We start from the raw sequence: 26500 nt of genomic DNA, 5'->3' as shown, positions 1-26500 counted from the left end.
CTTTTACAAGTAGCAGCAAAAACACAAATCAACTAGTCTACACCCTTATAGCATAGAGAAGTAATACACATATACACATACAAACAAATTACGTTAACAAGAACAAGCATAAGTATAACAATTTGTGACAGATGATTTAAATTCCTTGAGTGAAATAAACTGATCTAATCTAAAATGTTTCTGAAGATTATTCCAAGTTGAGGGTGCATCATAACCGAAAGATCTTTTTCCAAAATCAGTCCGAATTAATATTATAAAATTGTCTGTGATTAACATTCAGAGTTGCTTTAGACTTCGTAACGCAGTGCATGAATCAGTGAATCGGTTCGACCAGTGGTCCAAAAAAATCGTTTAATTTCAAATCTCCTTCTTATTACATGCTAGGATTTTTAATAAGGTTACATTTTTTTAACATTAGCTAATTGTGTTTATGTAATATTTATTGTATTGTTTTTTTAGTTACTCGACTTAAAGAATGGTCGTACTGAAAGGAATCAATTGAAACGACTCGGTTCACTCGATTCAGTCGATTCACTCGGGCGACGCTCCTTCACCGCGTTCACACGTGTGATCAGTCCGATGGCGTCGCGCATGCGCAGAGCGGCTGGTGGGGATTTCCAGTGTGTTGAAGGTAAGCGCTGGTGGCGTCTGATGAAAATGTCCAAAATTAGGATCATCCAGCGCTTAGAGAGCTTTAATACGGGCTGGGAAAACGTTAGAAGCGCAGGGGAACGCTAACGCCGGCGGCGGGGTGCTGGTGGGGCCGCTGTTTTGGGAGAAAAGCTGTGTAGTTAGCCGGTTAGCTTCGTTAGCACGGTGGCTAATGCTAACTGCCTGGGCTGAGCTGGGCGTCTCTGAATCTGGGAGATTTACGGAGTGATTTTGGAGCGGAGATTTGTATAGGTTATTCGGGTTTAAATGCCTTATTATGTGTATAGGCAGTGTATAGAATTATTCATACGATAAAATAGCATATTATATATGAGGGTAATGCAGAATTTAACCCTTTTTACGACTAGCTAATAGGGCTTCACCGTTGACAGCAATGCGCATATTATTATAGCTAGGCAGCCAGAAAGCTAGGTTAGGTTAGCTGTTATTGTAGCTGGTTAATGGACCTGTTTTTGTTATTTTAGAGGGGTTTATTGGTATTTTATCTAACTGCAGGCTGTGTTAGTGTGTTGTGGTGATCTCTGTGCTGTTCCAGAGGTGCTGTTTATCTCTGTTCCTGCGTTAGGAGAGGAGTAGAGATGCTGGGATGGATGGAAGGGCGTGTGTGTGTGCAGGGATACCAACTGCATTTACATCCAGCTGACTCCTTTCTATTTTCATTTTGTAGGTTTTTTTTTTTGTTATCTTTATTTTATATATATATATTTTAATGTTTTCAGCTAAATATATGATTCACTTAAAAATCCCCTGCAGGATTGCCTGTGTGGTAACCACTGCATGCACTGCCAGTGTTTATGCTCTCAGGTACAGCTGGTCAGTAACGTTATATTAATATTTTATCGTATCGTATTGATAAAAGTTGTACAAAATATTATGTTTAATTTGATGATGACGGTGTGCAGCACAATTGAAATAAGAATCACAGTACTGTATATACATGAAATAGCCTTTAAATCAGTTTGTTGTGCCGAATTCAGCACCCCCGCCAGAAAAAGCACCCCCTCTTCTTGGTTTAAAAATAATGAAAATACCCAAGATGCTTTTCTAAGCTACGCTGATTCCTAAGAAATAATAATACAAAAAAATAGTCATGTCACCTGCAGCTTCTCCCATGAGGGGGTGCTTTTCCTGGCGGGGGTGCTGAATTCGGCACCATAGTAGTGATAGGCTTAGAGATACGCTTAGAGAGGGGGTGCTTTTTCTGGCGGGGGTGCTGAATTCGGCACAACACCCAGGCTGCATTTACACCCAGCTGACTTCTTTCTATTTTTTTTTTGTAGGGTTTTTTATGTTTTTAGCAAAATCTAGGATTCAGTAAAAAAAAAACAAAAAAAAAACTGCAGGATTGCATGTGTGTAGTCACAATTATTTCTGCCATGTCCTCCGTCTCTAAAAACAACAGAAAAACAGCTAAACATGAGATTTAAAAGGCGTTTAAATGTCCACATGTTGTTTAAATGTGGAGAGTACTTAGAGATATATTTAGTGAATAAATATGTAATCTGTTGTGTTTGTGTTGCACCTTTGTGCAACAAGTAATCGTCCCCAAAGACAAGGTATTTTGTTCAGGCCCCTTCACAATTATACAGATATGTTTAAAAACAGTAAAGTATCCATGCATATAGCAGTGTACCTTTACTGTTATGACACAGTCTGACTGTGTTGTTTTGGAGCTTCAGCTTTAATAGAAATAATAATAAAAAAAGTTAAAAATAGCCTGTTAAAATAAAAAAAGGAAAACCTAGTTTCAGAAGTGTTGACAGGTTGTAAATAAGATCATAAATAGGATACAATTTGAAATAAATTAATGGGGACGGGAAATATATAAAAAAAAAAATATGGTCCAATACCAATTTCAATCTGATATTATTGTGCATCCCTAGTCACAAGCCTGAAATAGGTGCTATGAGCACTGTGCCCATCACTGCATGGTACTTAATGTCCATGTTTAGCCATCTACAGTGAATGAGGCGAGGAAAGGGGTCAATGCATGCCTTTATTCCATGCTGAATGAGGTCAGGAGCAGGGTGGGTGTGTGCCATCACTCCCTGGTATACAGTAGATGCTGCTGGAGGATCTTGATGGTGGCAACCTAGATCAGCTGATGATGGATCACCTAACACTATTTATTTAATGTAGGAAAAAAAAACGTCTAATTGAAGCTCATTGAAGGTTTGGCTGCACTCCTTTTTATATATACAGCTCTGGACAAAAATAAGAGACCACTCAAAAATGATTGGGAATGAGTTTCTTTGATTTTACCAAATTAAAAACCTCTGGAATATAATCAAGAGGAAGATGGATGATCACAAGCCATCAAACCAAACTGAACTGCTTGACTTTTTGCACCAGGAGTAAAGCAGCATAAAGTTATCCAAAAGCAGTGTGTAAGACTGGTGGAGGAGAACATGATGCCAAGATGCATGAAAAAAACTGTGATTAAAAACTCTATTCAAACTTTATGAATATGAACTTTGAGGTCTGAAAGCTCTGCATCTTTTTTGTTATTTCAGCCGTTTCTATTTTTTTTTCTGTAAATAAATGCTCTAAATGACAATAGTTTTTTTTTGGAAATTGGTAGAAATGTTGTTTGTAGTTTATAGAATAAAACAACAATGTTCATTTTACTGAAAGATAAACCTATAAATAGCAAAATCAGAGAAACTGATTCAGAAACTGACGAAGTCGTCTATTATGTTTTTTCCAGAGCTGTATATAAAGATATATATATATATATATATATATATAAACTATATTTAAAGAAGCACCACACACTGCCCGGCCAAGTTAAAGGGGTCACAATTGATAGTTGATGTACTAAAAAACTTAAATTGCATATTATAGAGACATTCACACATGCCAAATGTTATTTTAAGGAAATTCTACTTAAATGTGTCTTCAATTGAGATGTAAATATTACAAAACAATATTATTTTCATTTTGACCATGTTTTGATACCAAATGTAATTAATCTCTTCTATTGTGAGGAAGTGTTTTGTTTATTATTTGTATATTATTTGTATGTACTTCTTTTAGTATTAATATTTCCCTTTCTACTGAATTGCTGGTGCCTACTCTATATGCACTGTTAGCTATAGGCTGCAGCAGCTAAGCTTGTTTTCTTCAATAATCAGCTGAATTTATTTATTTTTCTTTTTTTCAGCGTGATCTCTCGTTCACAGTCCCCCTTCAAAGATTGACCTTGAACCGGCTGCAGTTGGCGAACCCTGAGATTGACCTTATTTGAAGTGAAGACCGAGCCTTTTTTCCTTCTTATCAGTCTGTTCTGTAGCCTTTAGGGCATCTCCGCTAATGAGGCACCAAGAGATAGCGACCAGTCCAGACATGAACCCTAGGCAAAGTGGCCTCTGAAATTAAACCGGGAGGCAGCTCGTTCTGACATCTCCTCTCCGCTTCTGCCAAGTTATATATTTGGAGGATGATGGTGTCGTTCTGATACGGACCCCGCTGGTGTGCCTGGCTGCCCGCGGCCACAGGGCTTCTGAAATGGCCTGAGGAAGATCCCGGGCTGGGGGATGAACGAAGAGACAGTCGCAGCCTAAAGCGGCCCACTCCCACCAAATGGATGCCAAGCTTCGAGAGGACCTGTTCCGGAGGTATGCGGCGTCCCTGGAGAAGCGGTTTGAGGACGGAGCCGGAGGTGATGGAGGAGGAGGAGGAGGAGGTGGTGGTCAAGGCACCACAAGTGAGGAGGCTCTTATCTCCACCGCTACAGCCCTGCTGGGGGCGTACCAGCCTGACCCCGGGCACCGATTCCGCATGATCCGCTTCTACGACATCGTGGAGAACTCGCTACGGGCGCTGAGGGGCGGCAACCTGCGCACCCTGGAGACCGCCTTCGCCACCCTGGAGACCGTGTGCACCAATCTGCTGCTGTTTCCTTGGAAGAAGGAGTTCCGCTGCATTAAGGTACGCTGAGATTCTGCCAGAGGTGGAAAGTAGCCAATTACATTTACTCACATTACTGTAATTGAGTAGATTTTATGAGTAATTTGTAATTTTGTAAGTAATTTTTTTTAAATAGGTCATTTTACTTTTACTCAAGTTCATTTTGACACAAGTATTTTACTTCGCTACTTTGGAAAACTCACCTTTACTGAGTAAAAAATAAAATGCTGGGGAAAAAAACAAATTTTCTGAATTAAAAAATAAATTGAGTTTTGTTCTCCATGGCAGCGCAGCTGAACTTTTACCAGCAGTGTGAATCAGCTGTGTAGCCTGGGGTCTGTGTGTACGGATCAGGGGAACCGGTGTTCTGTCGAGTTATGCTACCCATCGATATGTGCTTCTTTACGGCACTGCGCATGCGCCGACCTACAGGTTTTTTTTTTTTTTTTTGTATGATTTCACGTTTTTCATGATTATTCCTTAAGTTTTTATTAGGAACATTAAACAATCTGCTTGGATGTTAAAAAAACATGTAAATAGCAGTTAAAGCTTAGCAATGGCAACTAAATAATAATGAACTGTAAAACTATAAAAATACTGTTTATAGTCGCCTATATGACCATAACTTTTAAACTTCTTAACAGTAAAGAAAAAAATGGATCATAGAAACCTGTCACTTGTTCTTGAAAATGTTTTATTGGGTGGTCTCAACAAATACTGCCTAAAGGTTCCAATTATTTAATTTAATAATTATTTAATTTATGATATGTACATTTTTTTACATCAAATAAATGAAAGTAACTGTGTAACTTTTACTCAAAGTAAATTTTAAATTGAGTACTTTTTTTTTTTTTAATTTTACTCGAGTAGATTTTTAGATGGGTACTTTTATTTTTACTTGAGTAGAATCTTAGAAAAGTAAAGGTACTTTTACTTAATTACAAATTTTCAGTACATTTTCCACCTCTGGATTCTGCTGTTTACTCTATGAAATGCTGGAGTCATAAGTATGGAGTAATATCTCTCAAAGTGCTCAAACTCCCTCAACAAAGCCAATAAGTACTATGCGTATTTATCTCACAATCCAAGCTAGTGGTTGGTAGGGGTGGGCGATATGGCCCTAAAATATTATCATGATATTTTTTGCTATTTTATTAATTTATTTCAGCAATACACTACTGCAACAAAATGAAAATTAATTAATTAATTAATTTTATTACTGCATACAATATGATATGGCTCACCCCTAAACTGAGGTATTAAAAAAATACAAGAGTTTTATCAGATTTGTAAAAGAAGTCAATGATCCAGAATGTCGTGATACTAAAAATGCACTCCAAATATCTCCATATATCCAGGATTAAAGTACAATTAAAACTAAAAACAGCAAAAAGCAGTACCCTGATATAATAATTAGGGGTGGGTGATATGGCGCGTGTGTGTGTGTGTGTGTGTGTGTTGGTTGATCTATTATCCCAGTTAACAATATTATAATTCTAAGAAGACTTATGTCTCAAATTCTATTGTTTATATAATTGCCAAAATAAAGTATTTGCACCATTTTAAAGAAAAAAGCTTGGACACAGATTTTTTATTAATATTTTTTCTTTTATTTGTATTCAGTACATTTCAGTACATTTTTGTCTTGTCAGCAAAATTCCAAAATATGTCTGTACTAGTGCTGCACGATATTGAGAAAAATGTATGTTGTTTTTTTTTCTGTGATATATTTCATGATATTAAACAATGGAGGACCCATGACGTCACCAGCACGGCCCCCCCACCCGCTGTCTCACATGCGGACCAATCAGTAGCTGAGTCAGCGCTGAGCACTCAAAACCCGAAAAAACAGCAAGACAACAGTAATCGGCCCTTTAACCAGGCATTTAAATGGATTTTAATAAGTTAAATAAGGGCATTTTGCTAGGATTAAAAGTGTTCAAGCACGTGCCCAACCATGTTGATGGAGGCCATGCGGTTACCTCATGTTTACTCCAGCCCCTCCTTGCACTCCCCCTTCCCCTCGTGCTTCTCTGGCAGCAGCAGCCTGTCACTCACACAGACACAGAGACAGCGCTGTGTATCTAAAACGTTTCAACATGACGTGTTTGATTTAATTGCCTTAAGTGACATTGCACGTCTTGCGATGTGACTATTGAGCATGCGCACATCCTGATGAGGATGCTTAAATGGTATATCATGCAGCCCTAATCTGTACGAATATGGCATATCTTTGCTTTTGTCCTTAAAATCCTTGTCCTAAAAATGTTTCAGTATCTGTCAATGTCTACCTATTTGGGTGAATCGTAAGATGTCAATCTCTTTTTCTTCCACAGACCTTTACTGGACCTTACGTGTACCATCTTCAGTCTGCGATCTGCGACTCAGACCTGCGCTCCCTGCTCCGCTCCATGGGCTACTCCCGAGACCAGGAGCTTCAGTACATCTTCCGCGAGCACCCAGGGGGATCTCAGCACCTGCGACAGCTGGCCTTCGAGCTGCTGCTGGCCCAGGCCGAGTGCCGTCTGCTGGGGGAGGTGGTGGCTTTGTCCAGGGGCACGGCTTCAGAGCTGGAGGCCGTGGAGGTGAGGAGGAGCACCAGGGAGGACGCGGCGGGGTGCGCCGACGCTCTCCGGAGGCGGGACAGCCTGACCGGTGACATGACTCGCTTGTCCGTGCGGCCTTTGGATCTGGACCGCGCCCATTTGAGGCGGAGCGGTCGGCCGTCGAAATCCGTGGACGTGACGGACAGCGCGGGGCACTGGCACCAAGCCAGCAAGCCTGTTCTAAAGACGTCGTTGAGTTTGCGAAAGGAGCCGCTGTTCGTGGACGCTGAGGAGGACCTAAAGGACGAAATCATCCGTCCCGGGACTTCGCTTCATCCCGCAGCGGGTCCGCCTTCGCACAGTCCCGTGGCCGACTTCTATCCTATCCAGTCTCCTCCTTCCGAGCCTTACCCGTACCATCTGTCCTCTCTGGACGAAATTGATCTGTACACAGAACGCGGCCTAGGAGGTCGCCAGACGCCTTCCAGGCCGCCGAGCCGCGAAGCCCGAGACGGCTGGGCGATAAAAAGCCACGGGGTGAAGTGCCAAGGCTGTGGATTGGGCTGCCCGACTCTGTCCTCTTGCCCAAGATGCGACATGATCCTGTGTCAGTCCTGCCACGCCATAGACCCGTCCCCGTGCTGCGGCTTTCAGGACTACCCAAAAACCTCCCGCCCTCTGGATGGCTACATGCCTGTGAAGGAGAAGCTATCAGTTTACTCTAGCTCCGCCCACGCCCATACCCACCCCCACCCTCATCCGCACCCACATCCGCACCCTCTGCCCCATTCCCACTCCCATTCCCCACTTCTGGACAAGCCAATGATCAGCGCCAAGCTGTTCCCCAGCAAGCCCTTGACCCTGAGCGCCCCCAGCCCCACCGGAGGCGAGCGCCTCAGCGCCAGCGGATCGCGTTGCGGCTTCTGCAACAAGCCGGGGGCTTCTCACACCTGCATAAATTGTTCCAAGGTGTCATGCGACTCGTGCATGAGCCTGTACGCCAGCGACATGTGCACGCGCAAGAGCCTGCACCACAACTTCGTGCCCAACCACCAGCTCAACTACAAATCCAGCACCATAACTCACCTGGTGTACCGATAGGCATCGATTCGCTTGCCTGCGGAGGTCGAGTGCGGACTGACTGAGGGACAAACAGACAGACAGGCATATTTTCTCTTAATCTATCTCTTAATCTATCTATCTCTCTATTGCTCATCTCTCAGATGTTCGTTCATATCGACTCTGGAATGCACCTGGAATCTTCCTGGCTGAGCTAAGAGTCATCTAAGTCGTCATCTCTCCTCCGGTCCATTTTGCTGCCTTGTAGAAATTCAGGCTGTACTCTGTACTAAATTTCTTTTCTTATCTTTTTCTTTTTCTCTTCCTGCAGTTCCCTCCCTCCCTTTTTTCTCTCCGTCTCTCTCTCTCTCTCTCTCTCTCTCTCTCTCTCTGTTGTCCAGTCATGTGATCTTGTAGTTCTTCCCACTCTTTTAACCTGCCTTGACTTTATTACGATTGGAGAGAAGACAACGAATAACAAGAAGAAGAACAAGACGTAAAGCTGGAACAAATCCGTCCAAGCTTGATCGATGGCAGTGACTGGAACAAAGAAGAAGAATAAAGAAGAAAAAAATAACATATGCAACGTACAGGACTCTGTCCATGCAGTTGTTCATTCAAAGTGCAAAGACCTCTCTCTCTTTCTCTCTCTCTCTTAATTTCTCTCTCTGGAAATCAATTGCGCACAGAGGACGTTTTCAAGCTTGAACAACTGAAAAACAAAGAGGAAAAAAAAATATACACTGGAATTCAATAGTATATATTTTGAATCATAATTCTATAGATCTGTGTGAGACTGTTCAAAGGGTGGGGTGGGTTTTTGGGGAACTAGGGTTGGTTTTTCTTCAGTGGTGAAATTTGCAGCAGAAGTCCAAGTTGACGGTGAAGACACTAGATCGAATGCACAGATGAGGAAAGAGCAACTTTCGCAGAGTATCCCATTAAGAGGCAATTGAAGCGAGATAAATCAGACTGAGATGTTTACACCCTGATTGCATTGATTGGGTTACAGCGTAGCTCGCCCTGCAGTTGGCCAATTTGCTGTCAGTATTCCGTACATCGCTTTCTCTTGTTGGTTTATCTTTTTTCGCACACGTGAAAACATGAAAAATACGCCAGAAAATACGCACTGCTTTGTGTTGCTTGGCAGTTCAGTCCGGGTTTTAGAAATTGGGCTATTGTACATCTCTGTGCAGACATATTTATGGTGCTTTTTCCACTGCATGGTACATAAACTACTCACATTGCTCCATTCCCACTCCGTTTCCCCACTTCTGAACAAGCCAATGGTCAGTGCCAAGCTGTTCTCTAGCAAACCCTTTGACCGGAAGTGTCCTAGAAACAGTTGGAAGGGGTTATGTGACTCAAAAATGATAAAACACAAGAAGTAACTACACAATACTTTGCGTTCATGGCAGTTCAGGCCATTTATGGCACTCGGATTAGGAAAAATATACTACCTGGTACTCAAAACTGGGTGTTTTTCTAGTATCTACTCCCTTCTGATTCCTAGCAAGCAGACTATGGACTAAAATATGACATGTAAGCATTGCACAGTCAGCTTTGCCAACTTTCATATATCACCCCCCACCCCTACCCTCATCCAAGCTGTTCCCCAGCAAGCCTTGACCCGGAGTGCCTCAGTCCCCACCGGATGCCAGTGCCTCAGTGCCGTCAGGTACTAAAGCAGCTTCTGCTACAAGCTGGGGGCAAGGTGTCGTGCAGCTCGTAATAAGCAACTATTGTACTCAACCATATTTGCTTATTTTGCTTGCATGTGGTGCAGCTCGAGATAAGCCGAATAGGGACTTGAAGGGAAATGTGAAGTGTAAAAGCTGGACACACTGCAAGCTGAAGCAAGTGCTCCATAACAGAAAATTAGTTTATATTAAAGACGAGACTAATATTTACGCTACATTCACACAGCAGGTACAGGGGTTACACGATGAAACTGAAACACCTGGTTTTAGAGCACAATAATTGATTGTGGTGACGGACAGTTCTGGTGGAAACAGGAGAGTTGAGGTGCACATTGAATTCTGCGTGATTTGATCAGCCGTGGTTTTATGTTTTTTGGATACAATCCGGGTTAGCACCCGAACATCCCTTTCAGACAGCTTCCTCTTACAGCGTCCACAGTTAATCCTGTTGGATGTGGTTGGTGCTTCTTGGTGGTATGCTGACATTACCCTGGATACCGTGGCTCTTGATGCATCACAAAGACTTGCTGTCTTGGTCACAGATGCTCCAGCAAGACGTGCACCAACAATTTGTCCTCTTTTGAACTCTGGTATGTCTCCCATAATGTTATAGTGTGCATTGCAATATTTAGAGCAGAACTGTTCTCTTACCCTGCTAATTGAACCTTCACTCTCTGCTCTTACTGGTGCAATGTGCAATTAATGAAGATTGACCACCAGGCTGCTCCAATTTAGCTACTTAAATATCTGGTTTTGAAACCCAATACATATCTGTTTTGTTGGATCGTCTAAACAGCCAGATCGGAATTTATTTTATTTATTTTACGGCAAAGTGAAAGCAGAAAACAACTGTGAGGAAATGGGAAAAATGGACTTGGACTTAGATTAGACTAAAAATACAGCTTGATTTGGAAGAGCTGGTAGAGCTGCCACATTTAAGGTGGGAAAAGTGAATGCTAAGGCTTTATTTTATTTATTTTTTGATGGGGTGAGCGGCGGCGCTCACAACATACCACAGACCCAAGTAGTAATAGTCGATTTTACCCAATTTAATTGATTAGTTGCTGCAGTTCTGTGTGCGTTATGACTCTCAAGAAGATCTTGGTGACCTATATTTGCAGGCTTACCAGCTACAATTCAGAACGAACCAAAAACCGAGTACCAAAAAGTGAGTTGGTAGAGATGTGTACCATGCATTGGAGAAGCCTCATTAGTTATAACTCTGTGTTTAAAAAGCTTTTAATTTGTGCAAATTACTTCGTTAATTTGTGTTTCGTTACTCTACGCTGTAACTCAAATCAGTGTGTGATCAGGGTGTAAGAAAGAAAGTAAGTCTATTTCTATAATCGTGTTCATCAATCAGTGCCAGTCATACAGTATGTTCACATTGTTTTTCTAGTTTTAACTCCATTATTATTCCATCCCCTGCTCTCAAACACACTCCACTTATTTATATATCCCAATATTCCCTGAGATTCTTTGGAATACCAATCGGTTTACACGCATTCATATTTCTCAAAATGCCATTTTCTGTTCTACACTGTATTATGGGATTAAATAAGTTGAGTTTCTGTTGTCTAGTGAGGGTCAGAGTTCAGTTCACAAAGCAGGTTTTCCCAGTTCGCCTGATAAACCAAAGGAATGCTTCAGTCAAAATAGCTTAGCATAGCATTAGTTGTGCTAATTTCTGTGATTATTGACCATAAAAGTAAAAAAATAAGACTCATAACTTTGGGAACATCGTATTTTGAGCTAGGATGGTGCAAGTATTAAGATTATTTTAGTATATTTATTAAAACTGCGAAGCTATAAAACGGTATAGAAGGTTTTACAGTACCAGTCAAAAGTTTGGACACCTTCTCATTCAATGCTTTTCTTTATTTGTTGATTAATTTTATTTTCTACATTGTAGATTAATATTAAAGACATTAAAACAACTAAGGGACACATATGGAATTATGTAGTAAACAGTATAAAAAAAAAAGTGTTTTTTATCCTCCACATTAATCCCCTGATCTAAACCTGATGAACTGAGATTAAGGTGATTTGAGGTGATTAGCAACTATTGTTCAGCACCTCCAGGAACTCCTTCCTTCAAGACGCCTAGAAAACTATTCCAGGTGACTCTCCCTCATGAAGACACTGAGATTAAAATCTCACCAAGAGTCTGCAGATCTGAACTCAAAGATAAATATGATGCTTATTTAGAAGAATCTAAAGTATAAAACTGTACATCTTCGCTGTCCAATGAAAAACCCTCCAAATCTCCAAAACAGCAACTTTACAGGAGAGAGAAAAAACCTTCTAAACTTTCAATGGAAGTCAATGTAAAAAGAGTTTATTTCAGGTCATTTTGAAGAGTTTCTATTGGTCCGTTCATCAAGAAATTTTGGCACAGTGTAAGGGACAGTTTCTCTGTTTAAATTATGTAGTAAACTAAAAATCGACAAAAATGGAGTCTCTTTAATATTAAATTTACATTGTAAAAAAAAAAAAAAAAATCATAAAAATGTGTCCAAACTTTTGAGTGGAATTGTACATACTGTACAATATGGACGGAAGTATTGGGGAAGTATTAATATCAATAATTTCCTAGTTTTAGTATTGATGTTCCCAGAGACAACAGCAGACCCAGGTCAATTGAGTTTTTATTTTTTATTAAGTAAAAACTCTCTTTTTTTATTATATTTTCAATATTCACAGCTTCTCATACCTTTTAAAAAAACGTACTTTAGAGTTTTAATGCTAAGAATTAAGATTATATAAAAATGATATTTTCCAGCTTTAATTACTGCAGGGTGGACAATTTTAAAGAAAATAGTTGGGATATTAGATGGAAATGTGTCTCTTTAACCTCAGTATGGAGAAAATATGAGAAATATTAAGTGAAATCGATTAATCAATTATTAAATGCTGAACATGCAGCAGTGAAAGTCTTCAGTCCCTTAAACAAATAAAACAGTATGAAGTTTGTCTCGTCGCTCATGATATCAAAGGTTTCTATATTAAAGGGGCGGAGTTTGAGTAGTTTGGTAAATAGCTATTGGATAGTTCTCATTTTTATCTCATCCAGTGTCCTGAGAAAACCTGCTTTGTGAAATGAGCCCAAAATCCACTGATTTAGAGTGTTTACTGTGCTGAACTCTGACCTTCTAAAGTCAGTGTAACCTTTATAATTTCATTTCATTTTCATTTATCATGTTTTGATCATTGTGGCGAAATTAGAAAAGTTGAAAATTGGGTATAAAACTGAATTACTGTTTTTAATATTTTAGTCATTAATCTTCTATAGTTCCATTTTTTCCTCCAAACCTTTCCCAAACAGAATTTCAGGAATTTCTCCATTTTAAAACTAGGGATGTTCTGATGTTGAAACAATGTTGGTATCTGATATTACATATATTATATATTATCTGTTGATGTTGACGCTGGTATACATATACTGTAATTTACAGAGAGACTAAACACCCCGGTATAACTTTAGAACTTTTAAACTAATAACAATAAATTAAAACTATCTTAAATCAGTGATTTTAAAGTAGAATGACCAATGTTGGCCAATTTATAGTAGTGCAGCTTGGTTCTTTTCCAGCATACATTAAATATATCGAAAAGTATTGGCTGAAAACACCAGTAGATACTGATAAAATTTCGATATCATCTCGCATTTCTAATTGTAGGGCTGTGAAGTTATTTAAATTAGTGATTAATGTGATTAAATGTATTACTGTTTTAATGTGTATATTTTTTAAATGGGATAATCGAGATTTCATATCTTTAAATATAGAAGTTTCCCTTTTTCCTTAACTTAAATATATAGGAGGATTATATTTGCAACATGTTTAAAATTAAAAGCTGCATTAAACGTTGAAGGTATATATATATATATATATATATATATATATATATATATACTATTTTAAGAATGTTGAGATTTAATTTTTTAATTTTCTTTATTTACAATATTGCCCAGCCCTAATTGAAAAATCAGAAAAAGTTATTTTCTTTTTTTCTTTTTCTTTTTTTTTTATGGTTAGTGTTTGGAAAGTACAAAGTAATCTTTTTTTTTTCACACTGCAAAAATCTATTTACAAGAACAAAACATAAAAAATATATATATTTAAAAAATGTTTTGGGAAAGGCATAAATTGAAAGCTAAAAAACAGTTCAAGATAAGTTTGGATAAACCCATTTCTTTTGCACTATACTAAGTGGAAAAGAATAAAATTTCAGTTTTACACCCAATTTTTGAATTTGATTTACTTTTAAATTCAGCCTCAAGTGGTCAGAAAACTGATAAACATAACTCTGACCCTCTAAAATCACAGTACAGGCCACAAGTTTGGAGACACCTTCACTTTTTCAGTGTGTTTTCTTTTATTTTCATGACTATTTACATTGTAGATTCTCACTGAAGCATCAAAACTATGAATGAACACATGTGGAGTTTTATGTACTTAACAAAAATGGTGAAATAACTAAAAAAACATGTTTTATATTCTAGTTTCTTCAAAGTAAGAGCCACCCTTTGCTCTGATTACTGCTTTGCACACTCTTGGCATTGACATTCTCTCAATGAGCTTCAACTTCAAGAGGTGGCCACCTGAAATGAAAAGTTTTCCAACAGTCTTGAAGGAAGGAAGGAGTTCCCAGAGGTGTTTTTAGCACTTGTTGCTCCTTTGCCTTCTTCACTCTGTGCTCCAGCTCACCCCAAACCATCTGGATTGGGTTCAGGTCCGGTGACTGTGGAGGACAGATCATTTTTTTGTTAAGTACATAAAACTCCACATGTGTTCATTCATAGTTTTGATGCTTCAGTGAGAATCTACAATGTAAATAGTCATAAAAATAAAGAAAACGCATTGAAAAAGAGAAACTTTTGGCCTGTATTTGGACTGTATTTAATGTTTCCCTCCATTCCACTCTTCTTTCTCGTCCCCAGAGCAACACTAATAACACACATAAGGTTGTAATATAATAGTGTGGAGTAGTAGGAATCTAAAATTTATAAGGGATTTATTTATTCTTTTATCAAGAGTGTGACCAAGATGCCATACGCACAGCTGTCTACATTCAGGACGTCTCTGAACTAAAGCATGTTTACACGCTGAATCCGTGGGTTTGTATCCTGAGACGAGCCTCTTCCTGCTTCCTGCGGGGGGACAAACCAAGCAAGGGCCAAATATCACGTCAGGGAAACGGACACAACCACAAGACACAATCTGAACCGTGTGAACGCGGGTTCTAGGCCAATAAGGACGACCTAGACTGTACCGTCTGTGTCGATGCAGTGAGTAAATGTTAGGGCTATGACGATATATTGGTGCAATGATTTATCGTGATATTAAAATGATGAAGGATTTTACTGGTATTCAATGCTTTTTATTTCTTGGTTGGAATTTTTTTTTGTTTAATTTTTACTTATTTATTTTTGATTTTATCACATTTTTACACCAATTTGGTGTGAGGGTGAAAATCATAGAAGAGCTTAGATGGGGCCCAAAAATCCAATCTGACCCTACCTAAGGCTGGATTTGTTCTTACAAAATCAGATTTTTACATTTATCCAATTATTAATTTTCTGTAAACTCATAGATCAGATTACTGACAAAATCAGATTTTTTTAAATTATCCAATTATTAACTGTCTGAGAATTTATAGATCAGATTACTGACAAAATCAGATATTTTTTAATTATCCAATTATTAACTGTCTGAGAATTTATAGATCAGATTACTGATAAAATCAGATTTTTTACAGTTATACAATTATTCATTTTCTGTAAACTCGCAGATTAGATTACTGACATCAGATATTTTTTTTACAGTTAATTATTAATAACTGTCTGTAAACTCAAAGATCAGATTACTGACAATCATTTTTTTCTTTTTTACAGTTTATTCTTTACAGTTATCCAATAATGATCTGTTTGTAAACTCAGATCAGATTACTGAGAAAATCATCAGATTTTGTTCAGTGTTCCAATAATTAGCTGTCTGCAAACTCATAGATCAGATTACTAATTTGATTATTTACAGTTATCTAATTATTAACAGTCTTTAAACTCAGATCAGATTACTGACAAAATCAGATTTTTTACAGTTATACAATTATTAATTTTCTGTAAACTCATAGATCAGATTACTGACAAAATCAGTTTTTTATACAGTTAAACAATTATTAACTGTCTGAGAATTTATAGATCGGATTACTGACAAAATCAGATATTTTTTTTTACAGTTGTACAATTATTAACTGTCTGTAAACTCATCAGATTACTGAAAAAATCATTTTATTCTTTTTTTTTTACAGTTTTACAGTTTATTCTTTACATTTATCCAATTATTCATTTTCTGTATATTTATAGATCAGATTGTTTTCACAACTATCCAATTATTAACTGTCTGTAAACTCAGATCAGATTACTGACAATCTTTATTTTTTACAGTTCTACTATAATTAACTTGTCTGTAAACCCATAGATCAGATTAGATTAGATTTTCTGCAGTTATCGGATTATTCAGTACATGTAGACTGAATTACTGATCGACACAATCTACATTTTTGCAGTAATCAAATTATTAAACTCTTTAACTTTTTTTTCAATTATTGATTTATTAGTTGCATGGAAACTTGATGAACGGATTACTGAGGAAGTTCTCAGAGCTTTGTTTATATATATTTATTTTTTTTTATTTTTTATTTCATGGACCTGCCTTGTAACTCACTCAGGTTTAGCATGTTAAAGATTCTCCACTGCTCTACAATCACTAAAACAGAACAGAATGACCTGCGCTGATTATACTACAACACTCAGGTACGTCTACACCTGTATTAGTCCTGTTTCTGTGTTCAATACATCTTTAACTTGTGCAGTGTAGTAAAAACAGTCCTGGTGATGGGTCAGTCCTCAAGTCGTCATTACTCTTAGTGCAATAGTGATGGTATACTGGTACTAAAGCTGTACAGAGTTCACATCGGTAGCCATAGAATATTGTACTAAGCTTTCCAGTGAAAGAAGCCGATAAATAATTGGGAAAGGTCTATAACCAGTCAGAGATCAGACTGATATCTCCTCAGCTTGGTTTAAGACCTGGAACTGTTCCTGTTATTGCCTCGGCCTGAATAACGTCAGGAAACTGCACAGGACGCTCTGAAACAAAGTCAGAGGAAGTAAAATGGCAAGACTCCATTGTTGGGAATACTGGTGTTAGTGTAAAGCAGGGGTCGGCAGATGGGGCCCACAAGCATGAAACATCTGTCCCCTGAGGTTGTTTGAACTATAAAAAAACATATTATAAAATGCTTCTCTGGTGAGCTTTTGTTTTCATTCCTCCCTTGTCTCTCTCTCTGTCGGGCTCAGCGTGACTTTAGTTTCTTCCCGTTCTCGTTTTTTCACCCGTTCTTGGGCTCCCTATCTCCTTATAAGGAGGGTTTTTTTTTTTTGTCCGTGTCCCAATTCACTAGCCGGGGCAGTAATAGTGTATTGGACAGCGACCCTGAAGACACAGATTTGATCCTGCGTGAGGAGTGGTGTGTTTATTTATTTATTCTTTTCTTCTTGGGTTTACCTGCTTTGAGATCAACTGTTCTGCAATTGGGTTCAACAACCCTCTGGGCTGGAGAGCTACTAGTCTGTAGCAGCACTCCATCCCATTACACTTCATTTTATAAAACTGTTTTTTTGTGGCCACATAATGGCTTGGAAAATATCTGGCCTGCTGCCAAACGTAATTGCCCAAGAAGAAGACCAAACTAGCTTGAGTCAGTCAACCATGTAATCAGTTTTCTTACAGATCAGATTCACACCACATTGTGTGCTATGTAGTTACTGTGTATGTGATTACATTATTATCATTATTATTATTATCTTATTCTTTGCAATGGAGGTAACTCTTGGCCTTCTGTTCCTGGATCGCTCCTGATGAGTGCCAGTTCTATTATAACGTTTTTGATGTTTTTTTGCAGTGACTGCTTATGAGGATACTTTCAAACTTCTTCTTTTCGGATTGACTGACCTTCATTTTTTCTTTACTTAGTTGAGTAGTTGTTGCTTCTCCTAATCTGGATTCGAACATTACTCAAATATTCACTATTCACTGTATACCTGTAACTCTACCTCTTCACTACTTTACTTTAACTGATGCTCTCAAACACTTTATTAAGAGACAAGAAACTCAATCTCATGTTTGCAAATACTTTTTTTCAGCGACTTGGACTTATTGTAGCCAAAAGGTGTGCAGGTATGCAAGATCTTCATTGTGTTATTTTACCCAACATGGATATCGTCGCTGTCCAATGAAAAACACTTATCTCCAAAACAGCAACTTTACAGGAGAGGGAAAAAACCTTGTAAACTTTCAATGGAAGTCAATGTAAAAACAGTTTATTTCAGGTAATTTTGAAGAGTTTCTATTGGTCCGTTCATCAAGAAATTTTGACACAGTGTAAAAGACAGTTTGTCTGTTCAAATTATGTACTAAACTGAAAATCGACAAAAATGGAGATAAGTGTTTTTCATAGGACAGCGACGATATACTTTAGAGTAGTCTGAGTTGAAGTTAATTTATCTGGCTTGCGGGCATCAAGGAGCCTTTATTGATATTCAGTACACTCCAGCAACTTCCGGGAGACTTGAGAAGACTGGGAAAGCTGTTATCATGAGCAAGAGTTCAAAGGTTATGCCAAATTAAATACCACAACAACCCACTACAGCAACCCTTACCAAAGCTACAGCAACCCAGTGATGAAAGCATGGGGGTCCAAGAAGAGCGCCAAAGGTTGAGCTGTGTTCAGACTGCTTATATTTCTCTCTAAAATTAAATCTGTTGAGGTGATTTGTCTTTTTGTTTGCTTCAGTTAGATGGAAGTCACATTGAAACTACTGAGACACATCTGTAGAAATCTGATTGTGATCACATTTCAAACCACCTCCAACTATGGTTTGGATTTGATTTGCAAAAATCAAATTTTATGTGGTTTCTTTCTGTCCAGACTATTAAAAATTAATTCAGAAACAATATAGATGTGCCAAATTTGTTTTTTTGTTTTTATGGGCTGGCAATCTGATTACCACAGTAACCCATGCAGAAATTATTGTGATAACTGTGTTGATTCACTTGCAAGTGCATTAATCAAATGTTACTGCAGTTTGAACATACAGGGGTTGGACAATGAAACTGAAACACCTGGTTTTAGAGCACAATAATTGATTGTGGTGACGGACAGTTCTGGTGGAAACAGGAGAGTTGAGGTGCACATTGAATTCTGCGTGATTTGATCAGCCGTGGTTTTATGTTTTTTGGATACAATCCGGGTTAGCACCCGAACGTCCCTTTCAGACAGCTTCCTCTTACAGCGTCCACAGTTAATCCTGTTGGATGTGGTTGGTCCTTCTTGGTGGTATCTCGCTGACATTACCCTGGATACCGTGGCTCTTGATGCATCACAAAGACTTGCTGTCTTGGTCACAGATGCTCCAGCAAGACGTGCACCAACAATTTGTCCTCTTTTGAACTCTGGTATGTCACCCATAATGTTGTGTGCATTGCAATATTTAGAGCAGAACTGTGCTCTTACCCTGCTAATTGAAGCTTCACACTCTGCTCTTACTGGTGCAATAATGTGCAATTAATGAAGATTGAACACCAGGCTGCTCCAATTTAGCCATGAAACCTAAAATCCCACACTAAAATGATGACAGGTGTTTCAATTCCATTGTCCAACACCTGTAGCTGGATTAGATAAGCTTGGTTAGAGAGGCCTGATGAAATAAAATATAAACTAGATCTTGAATGGGATCTGGAAAGAAAGCTGGAAATGGTTATGCTAATACTCTCACACACGATAACCAAAGAGTCAATATACAGTAATTTACAGGCAGCCCATAATGATCTGCAGAGCAGGAACAGGCTTTGTGGTGAAGGCTAAAGCTGGTGCTTTTGGTTTATGTAGATTTTGGATTCCTTCCAAACTGGTGCGAATACAAAGCATGACTCTCCCTCCCACGCTGTGATAACAGCAGGCCTGGCAGGTACTGTAAAATACATCTCTCTCTAATATCAAGCAGAAAACTGTGCTAGTGACTGATATCTTACATAACGTTGGTGTAATGTTGTAATATGTTGTGCTGTATTGTGTGATGAGTGTAAACGTGTGGTCTGATTAAACACAAGAGGGTGTAATGCATCTGGCCCGTGAGGTTATTTTAACTATAATCAATCTATCAATCAACCTCAACAATTTAAACTCAGAGTACATTAAGGGTGGCCCTCATTTACAATGTAGTCGCGCAATTACATAGGGAAATGATTGACAAAAAAAAAAAAATCTAAACAGAATAAAATAAGTAATAAAAACAAAAACAGCATTTTAAAAAGATATATAAGATAAATATATAAAAAATAATTTAAAAAATATTAAGATATAAAACAAATAAGGTGAAAAAATAATGATTTAAGAGTAGGAATCATAAAATCATAGGTAATAGAACTAATAAAATTCAACGACAGATGAATAAATAAAAACTAAACGCATAAAAGAGTAAAATATAAATAAGCAATAACTCAAAACAATAAAAGAAAAGAAAGAAACAAAAAAATAAATGTGCAACAAACAGCCTAAACAAACCAAGATTAAAAACGAAAAAAATAACGAAAAAAAAAAACAATTACGGAAATTTAAAAAAAATGCTTCTATGGTAAGCTTATGTTTACATTCCTCCCCTGTCTCTCTATCGCGCTCGGCGTGACTTTAGTTTCTGCCCGTTCTCGTTTTTCCGCCCGTTTTCGGGCTCTCTATCTCCTTATAAGGGCGTAAAGTGTCTCCACTGTTTCCCTATAAAGAGGCAAAAAGTCTTTCAAGCATTAATTTCAGGTAGTGCACCTCTTGATGAGAGATCAGTGACTGCTAGACATGTGTGTACAATGCACTTGAGGATTTTTTTACCCAGTTAAAAGACTTTAAGAGATGCTAGAGCATTCTTTTGTCACCTTACAACCACAAACAAAGATATTTAATTGGAATTTAATGTGAAAAACCAGCACAAAGTGGTATACAGTTGTGAAGTGGAAAGAAAATTATGCATAATTCAATGAGTCATATTTTGTGAAACTACCTTTTGCTGCAATTACATCTGCAAGTCTTTTACGGTTTATCTCCACCAGTTTACCAGCGCATCTAGTGACTGAAATGTTTTGCCCCATTCTTCTTTGCAAAACAGCTCCATCTCAGTCAGATTGGATGGAGAGCGTTTGTGAACAGCAGTTTTTAGATCTTGCCACAAGTTCTCGATTTGGTTTATGTCTGAACTTTGACTGGATCATTCTAACACATGAATATGTTTTGTTTTAAATCGCCTCAGTGTAGCTCTGGCTGTATGTTTAGGGTCATCGTCTTGCTGGAAGGTCTCAAGTCTTTTGTTGCCTTCAACAGCTTTTCCTTCAGGATTTCCCTGTATTTATCTCCCACCAGCTTCCCGAATCTGTCCCTGCTGAAGAATAAAAGCATCTCTACAGCATGATGCTGCCACCACCATGTTTCACAGTGGGGTTCGATTATGTGTTCAGGGTGATGAGCAGTGTAAATTTTCCTCCCCATATAACACTTTGCATTTAGGCCAGAATGTTCAACTTTGGTCTGATCCATAGACTGTGTATAGCTGGACAGAGCATCGTCTCTCAAAAGTGAAGCCACCACAGGTCGGGCGCCCCCTGCTGTTTGGTTGCAGAAAGATGTGTAACCCCACCCATCCCCATAGGTTTCAATGGCAAAATAGAACAACTTTCGATCACGTTTTTCTCCAATATACTGTAATTCTACCTCCTTTATTTAAATGCAGCAGCTAGTGTAACCTCTGCTTATATTGTTACATTTTTAAATCCCCACAGAATTCATTTTTAAAACGTTATTCAGCTCTATTCTAAAAGGTGTGGTTATTGTAAAAGGGCTGGTTATGGGCGGGACCAATAACAGACCGTCAGCTCCGCCCCGCTCTGCAGCCTGTGACCTCTAGGCAGCCCTCAGGGGCGGGGTTATTTAAATGAGTATGCTGTCTCTCCACAGTCTTTCTCCCTCCTCTGGTCTCTACTGCGCAGAATCAGGATCGGTATCAGGATCGGCAACATGGCGGAAGATTTTGGCTTAATTTTCATTGAATGAATGTGAACGGCGACACGGCGTCCATCTTTTTTTTACAGTCTCTGGTCTGATCTGACCACAGAACCATCTTCCACATGTTTGCTGCAACTGCAAACAGCAATTTATATGTTTCTTTTAACGATGGCTTTCTTCTTAACACTCTTCTATAAAGGCCATCTCTGCATTTCATCCAGAGTCACCATGGGCCTCTTGGCTATATCTCTGATCAGTGCTCTCCTAGTTTAGGTGAACAGCCTTGTGAACTTATGTGAACTTATAATTACATAGTATGTACAATAGTCTTATGAACAGATATTAAAAGGCATTATTAACTCACTGTTTATACATTTACATAACAGTCTAGATGGAAACGGGTGTCCACGAGCACATAGTGGATGTTTTTTTCGCCACCTGTTTTTTCTTAATCTTTGAAGTGTCTATTTTAAGGTTCTGACAGGTAACAGGATGAAATAATGTCCCATGACATTTATTTTTAACCCTTTAATGCATCTATGCTAATTCCAAACTGGAAAAAAAATTATGAAGAAAATGGCATATCTCCTTGAGTTAACAACCTATACAGACAAATGAGCACACTTTTCCATACAATTCTGGGCCAAGGAATTTAACGGAATGGTTATTTTTACGTTTTTTGTATATTTTGACTTAATTCTGGGACAAAAATATTAAAAAAAATCAGAAAACTTTAATTTGCCTGTATGTTTTCACATTACACTAAAATCCTGTGCATTAAATAGAAACATCTTAGAATTTTTCTTATTCCTTGAAGTGTCTACTTTAAGATTACGACAAGTAACAGGACAAAAAATGTCCTGTGGGGCTTATTTTTAACCTTTTACTACACCTATCCCAATTTCGAACCTGAAAAAATATGAATTAATTGGCATAGCTCCTTAAGTTAACAACCTATACAGACAAATGAGCACACTTTTCCATACAATTCTGGGCCAAGGAATTTAACGTAATGGTTATTTTTAAGTTTTTTTTTTACACATTTTGACTTAATTTTAGGACAAAAATATCAAAAATTAGCAAAAAATGTTAATTTGCCTGTATGTTTTCCTATTATACTATACCTATTATATTATACTATATTATAATATGTACTATGTATATGACATGTTTTATATATGTTGCTGTAACTACTGTCGAAGTAATTTAGATAATTATAAGGTATTATGCATGCCATTTAATTTGATGCATTATGAATACTGGGTTCATAGAAAGTTTGGCTGTTTTACAGCAGCTGCAACTTAGAACTTAGAGTCAGGAATTGAACTCATTATCTTTTAATATATATGTATGTAATATAAAGCCGAGAATCTCGGGTCTTTACAGCTCGTCTTAATCCTGCTGAAAGGTTTAGTATTTGAGTTTAGATTAAGTATAATTGTCGCACAGCATTATGGGGAATTATGCGGCTGGTGTCTGTAAGCTCCTTACAGCAGAGTTAGAAAGGAAACGTTCTGTAAATCTAAATTTGAGCTGAAGTCTGTGAGGAGTTTAACTGAACGGAGATAAATAAGAGTCTGTCCTGGATTTATTTTGTTTAGAACAGGGTGATGAGCAGCAGTGAACAGCAGAGGGCGCTCACGGTACACTGATATAAATATACAGATCAGACTTAAATCAGGGTTTTAGATCAGATATTCACGTGTGAGCATCATTTAGACAGACAGACAGTCAGAATTAAACAGTATATACTGTATAGCATATTATAACTATGTACTGCATGGGCTAAAAGTAACAAAAAAAAATAGAAAATAGAAATATTAAATTTGTTTTGTATTTCTTTATGTACCAAATGAGTCCTAACATGTTTTACACTAATTTAAGGGCTCCAGGGCTGGACTGGGACAAAAATCAGTCCTGGCATTACTTTAACCACAAATATTTATTCCTAATTACTGGATTACTGGATTGAGTTCTTTTTAAGAGAGAGCAAGAGAAAGAAATTCAGAGAGAAAGAGAGAGTGAGAGACAGAGAAAGAAATTCAGAGAGAAAGAGAGAGTGAGAGACAGAGAAAGAAATTCAGAGAGAGAGAGTGAGAAAGAAAGAGAGAGAGAGAGAGCTAGCGAGAGACAGAGAAAGAAAGAGAGAGAGAGAAAAAGAGAGAAAGACAGTCAGAGAGAGAGAGCTAGCAAGAGACAGAAAAAGAGAGACAGATAGAGAGCGAGAACAAGAGAGAAAGACAGAGAGAGAGAGAGAAAAAGAGAGAAAGACAGTCAGAGAGAGAGAGCGAGAAAAAGAGAGAAAGACAGTCAGAGACAGAGATAGAAAGAGAGCGAGAAAAAGAGAGAAAGACAGTCAGAGAGAGAGAGCGAGAAAAAGAGAGAAAGACAGTCAGAGACAGAGATAGAAAGAGAGCAAGAAAAAGAGAGAAAGACAGTCAGAGAGAGCGAGCGAGAGACAGAGAAAGAAAGAGAGAGCGAGAAGAAGAGAGCAAGAAAAAGAGAGAAAGACATTCAGAGAGAGAGAGCGAGAAAAAGAGAGAAAGACAGTCAGAGAGAGAGACCGAGCAAAGGACAGAGAAAGAAAGAGAGAAGGACAGAGAGAGCGAGCGAGAGACAGAGAAAGAAAGATAGCGAGAAGAAGAGAGAAAGACAGTCAGAGAGAGAGAGCGAGCGAGAGACAGAGAAAGAGAGAAAGAGAGAAAGAGAGTGAGAAAAAGAAAGAAAGGGTGTGGCCGCTTTCCTCCTATATCCTGATTGGTTTAGTCCAGTATCTATATTGAAGATGGGCCAATGGGCCGCCTCGTCTAAATTGTGGGCAGGTCTCTTAGAAAAAAAAGGAAGAAAAAAAATCAACAGCATCGGCCCCTGAGGACTGTCGGCCCATCGGGCATTTGCCCGGTACACCAGATTACCAGATTACCTTCCATCTGTGTCGTTTAAATAGCAGCAGAGCTTCTGAATAAATCTACACTGATGGGTGTGGTGTTTTGGAAATGAGGTGTGTTCAGCTGAATTTCTGGAGTTTTGCTTGTTTATCTGGTCAACAAAAAACACAGGAGCTCCACTGACTGAATAAAACCTAGACAGACATCAACAGTTATTAGACGTTCATTGCTATCTTGGCAGTAACTTAACAACAGAGGCAGAATGAATAAACAAACAGAATGAACAAATGTGAACAAGCAGGTCAGTTTCCTCTGTTGAGCAGCGTTGAACACGTCCAGGTAGCTGCGCCGTTAAAATGGCAATCCAGATTTAAAGCCAGGTGTGAGCTATAGAGGGGTAGAAAGTTCCCAGTATTGATCTGTGGATCAGTGGAACTGTGTTCGTTGGAACGATGGAGCTCCATCCAATACTTTTGATCTTCCAACATCCTGAGCTCAAAAACTCTAAGCTCTTGAGGCTGAACACAATCACAATCAAATCCCCACAGCAAAGCTTCAGTATCTAGTAGAAAGATTTTTCTGTACAGTAGAAACAGTTACTCCAACAAAAGCAGAATAAACTATTTTTTTACTTCCCTTGATTTAAAAAAACAACAACCAACAAGTAGGTATACCAATACTTTTGTCTATATAGTGTAGCTGCCACCATTGGCGTAGGAATCGGAATATCAGACATAGCTAAAAAAAAATAGCAGAGATTGTTTTAAAATAAACTTTTATTTTGAAAGTGCTCTGAAATGCCATGAAAAGCACCCTCTCTTAAGAACGCATTTCTAATTACTTAGCTAAACCAATTTTCAAGAAGACGGTGCATATGCGCTGCTGAGAGGTGGTGCTTTTCCTGGCGGGGGTGCTGAATTTAGCACCAAAGTAGTGCCTAAATCTGCATCCCCGCCATGAAAAGCACCCCGTCTTGGAAGAGGCTGCAGGTCACATGATTCTCTTTCCTTATTTCTTTCGAGTCAGCGTAGTTTAGAAAAGTATCTTGTATTTTTTTTTAGCTTTTTTTTTTTTTTTTTTTAGAGTAAAGTTAAAGCTCCTGAGAGAGGGTGCTTTTCCTGGCAGGGGTGCTGAAATTAGCACAACACTGGCTTTACACGCGAGCCAGTCAGTGATGAGAGCAATGAATCAGAGAGCAACAATAACAATACACTGCAATAAAAATGACTTAAATAAAAAACACTGGGAGAGTTCGGGTTATCTAATGTGTATATTAACTGCTGCCAAAAATCTCTATAAACTGAAAATTTACATTCTTTTTAATAAAAGGACACCATTGTAAAAAAGTGCTTTAAGTAGAAAATAAAAAAAAATTATAGACACAGGACCCAACTACTCGCTACTGATTAAAAAAAAAAAAGAAAAGAGTGGAGAAAATGTAAATACATAATAATAATAATAATAATAATAATAATAATAATAATAATAATAATAATAATAATCTTATTATCAATATCAACCCCACTTCAAGCTGTCCCCTGAGGTAACACTTCATTCAATGCCTTTATAGACTGCTGTCTCGTGACTTTTGGCATGCCAGTGTTTTTTTAGGGTT

General features: G+C 38.2%; 1 protein-coding gene across 1 annotated transcript; it reads left to right on the top strand.

Annotated features, from left to right (window-relative positions):
• Window positions 1-526: 526 nt before the first annotated feature.
• On the top strand, window positions 527-15257 carry spata2 (spermatogenesis associated 2). The gene is made up of 3 exons (XM_007239427.4): window positions 527-631; window positions 3836-4602; window positions 6918-15257. The coding sequence occupies exons 2-3, from the start codon at window positions 4255-4257 to the stop codon at window positions 8226-8228; spliced, it is 1659 nt and encodes a 552-aa protein (XP_007239489.3). The 5' UTR covers window positions 527-631; window positions 3836-4254; the 3' UTR covers window positions 8229-15257.
• Window positions 15258-26500: the final 11243 nt, after the last annotated feature.

Source organism: Astyanax mexicanus, chromosome 13 (assembly GCF_023375975.1).
Source record: "Astyanax mexicanus isolate ESR-SI-001 chromosome 13, AstMex3_surface, whole genome shotgun sequence".
In the NCBI taxonomy this organism is placed as follows: domain Eukaryota; kingdom Metazoa; phylum Chordata; class Actinopteri; order Characiformes; family Acestrorhamphidae; genus Astyanax; species Astyanax mexicanus.
Note: the sequence above shows the minus strand (reverse complement) of the source record. Positions and strands in the feature narration are given on the sequence as shown.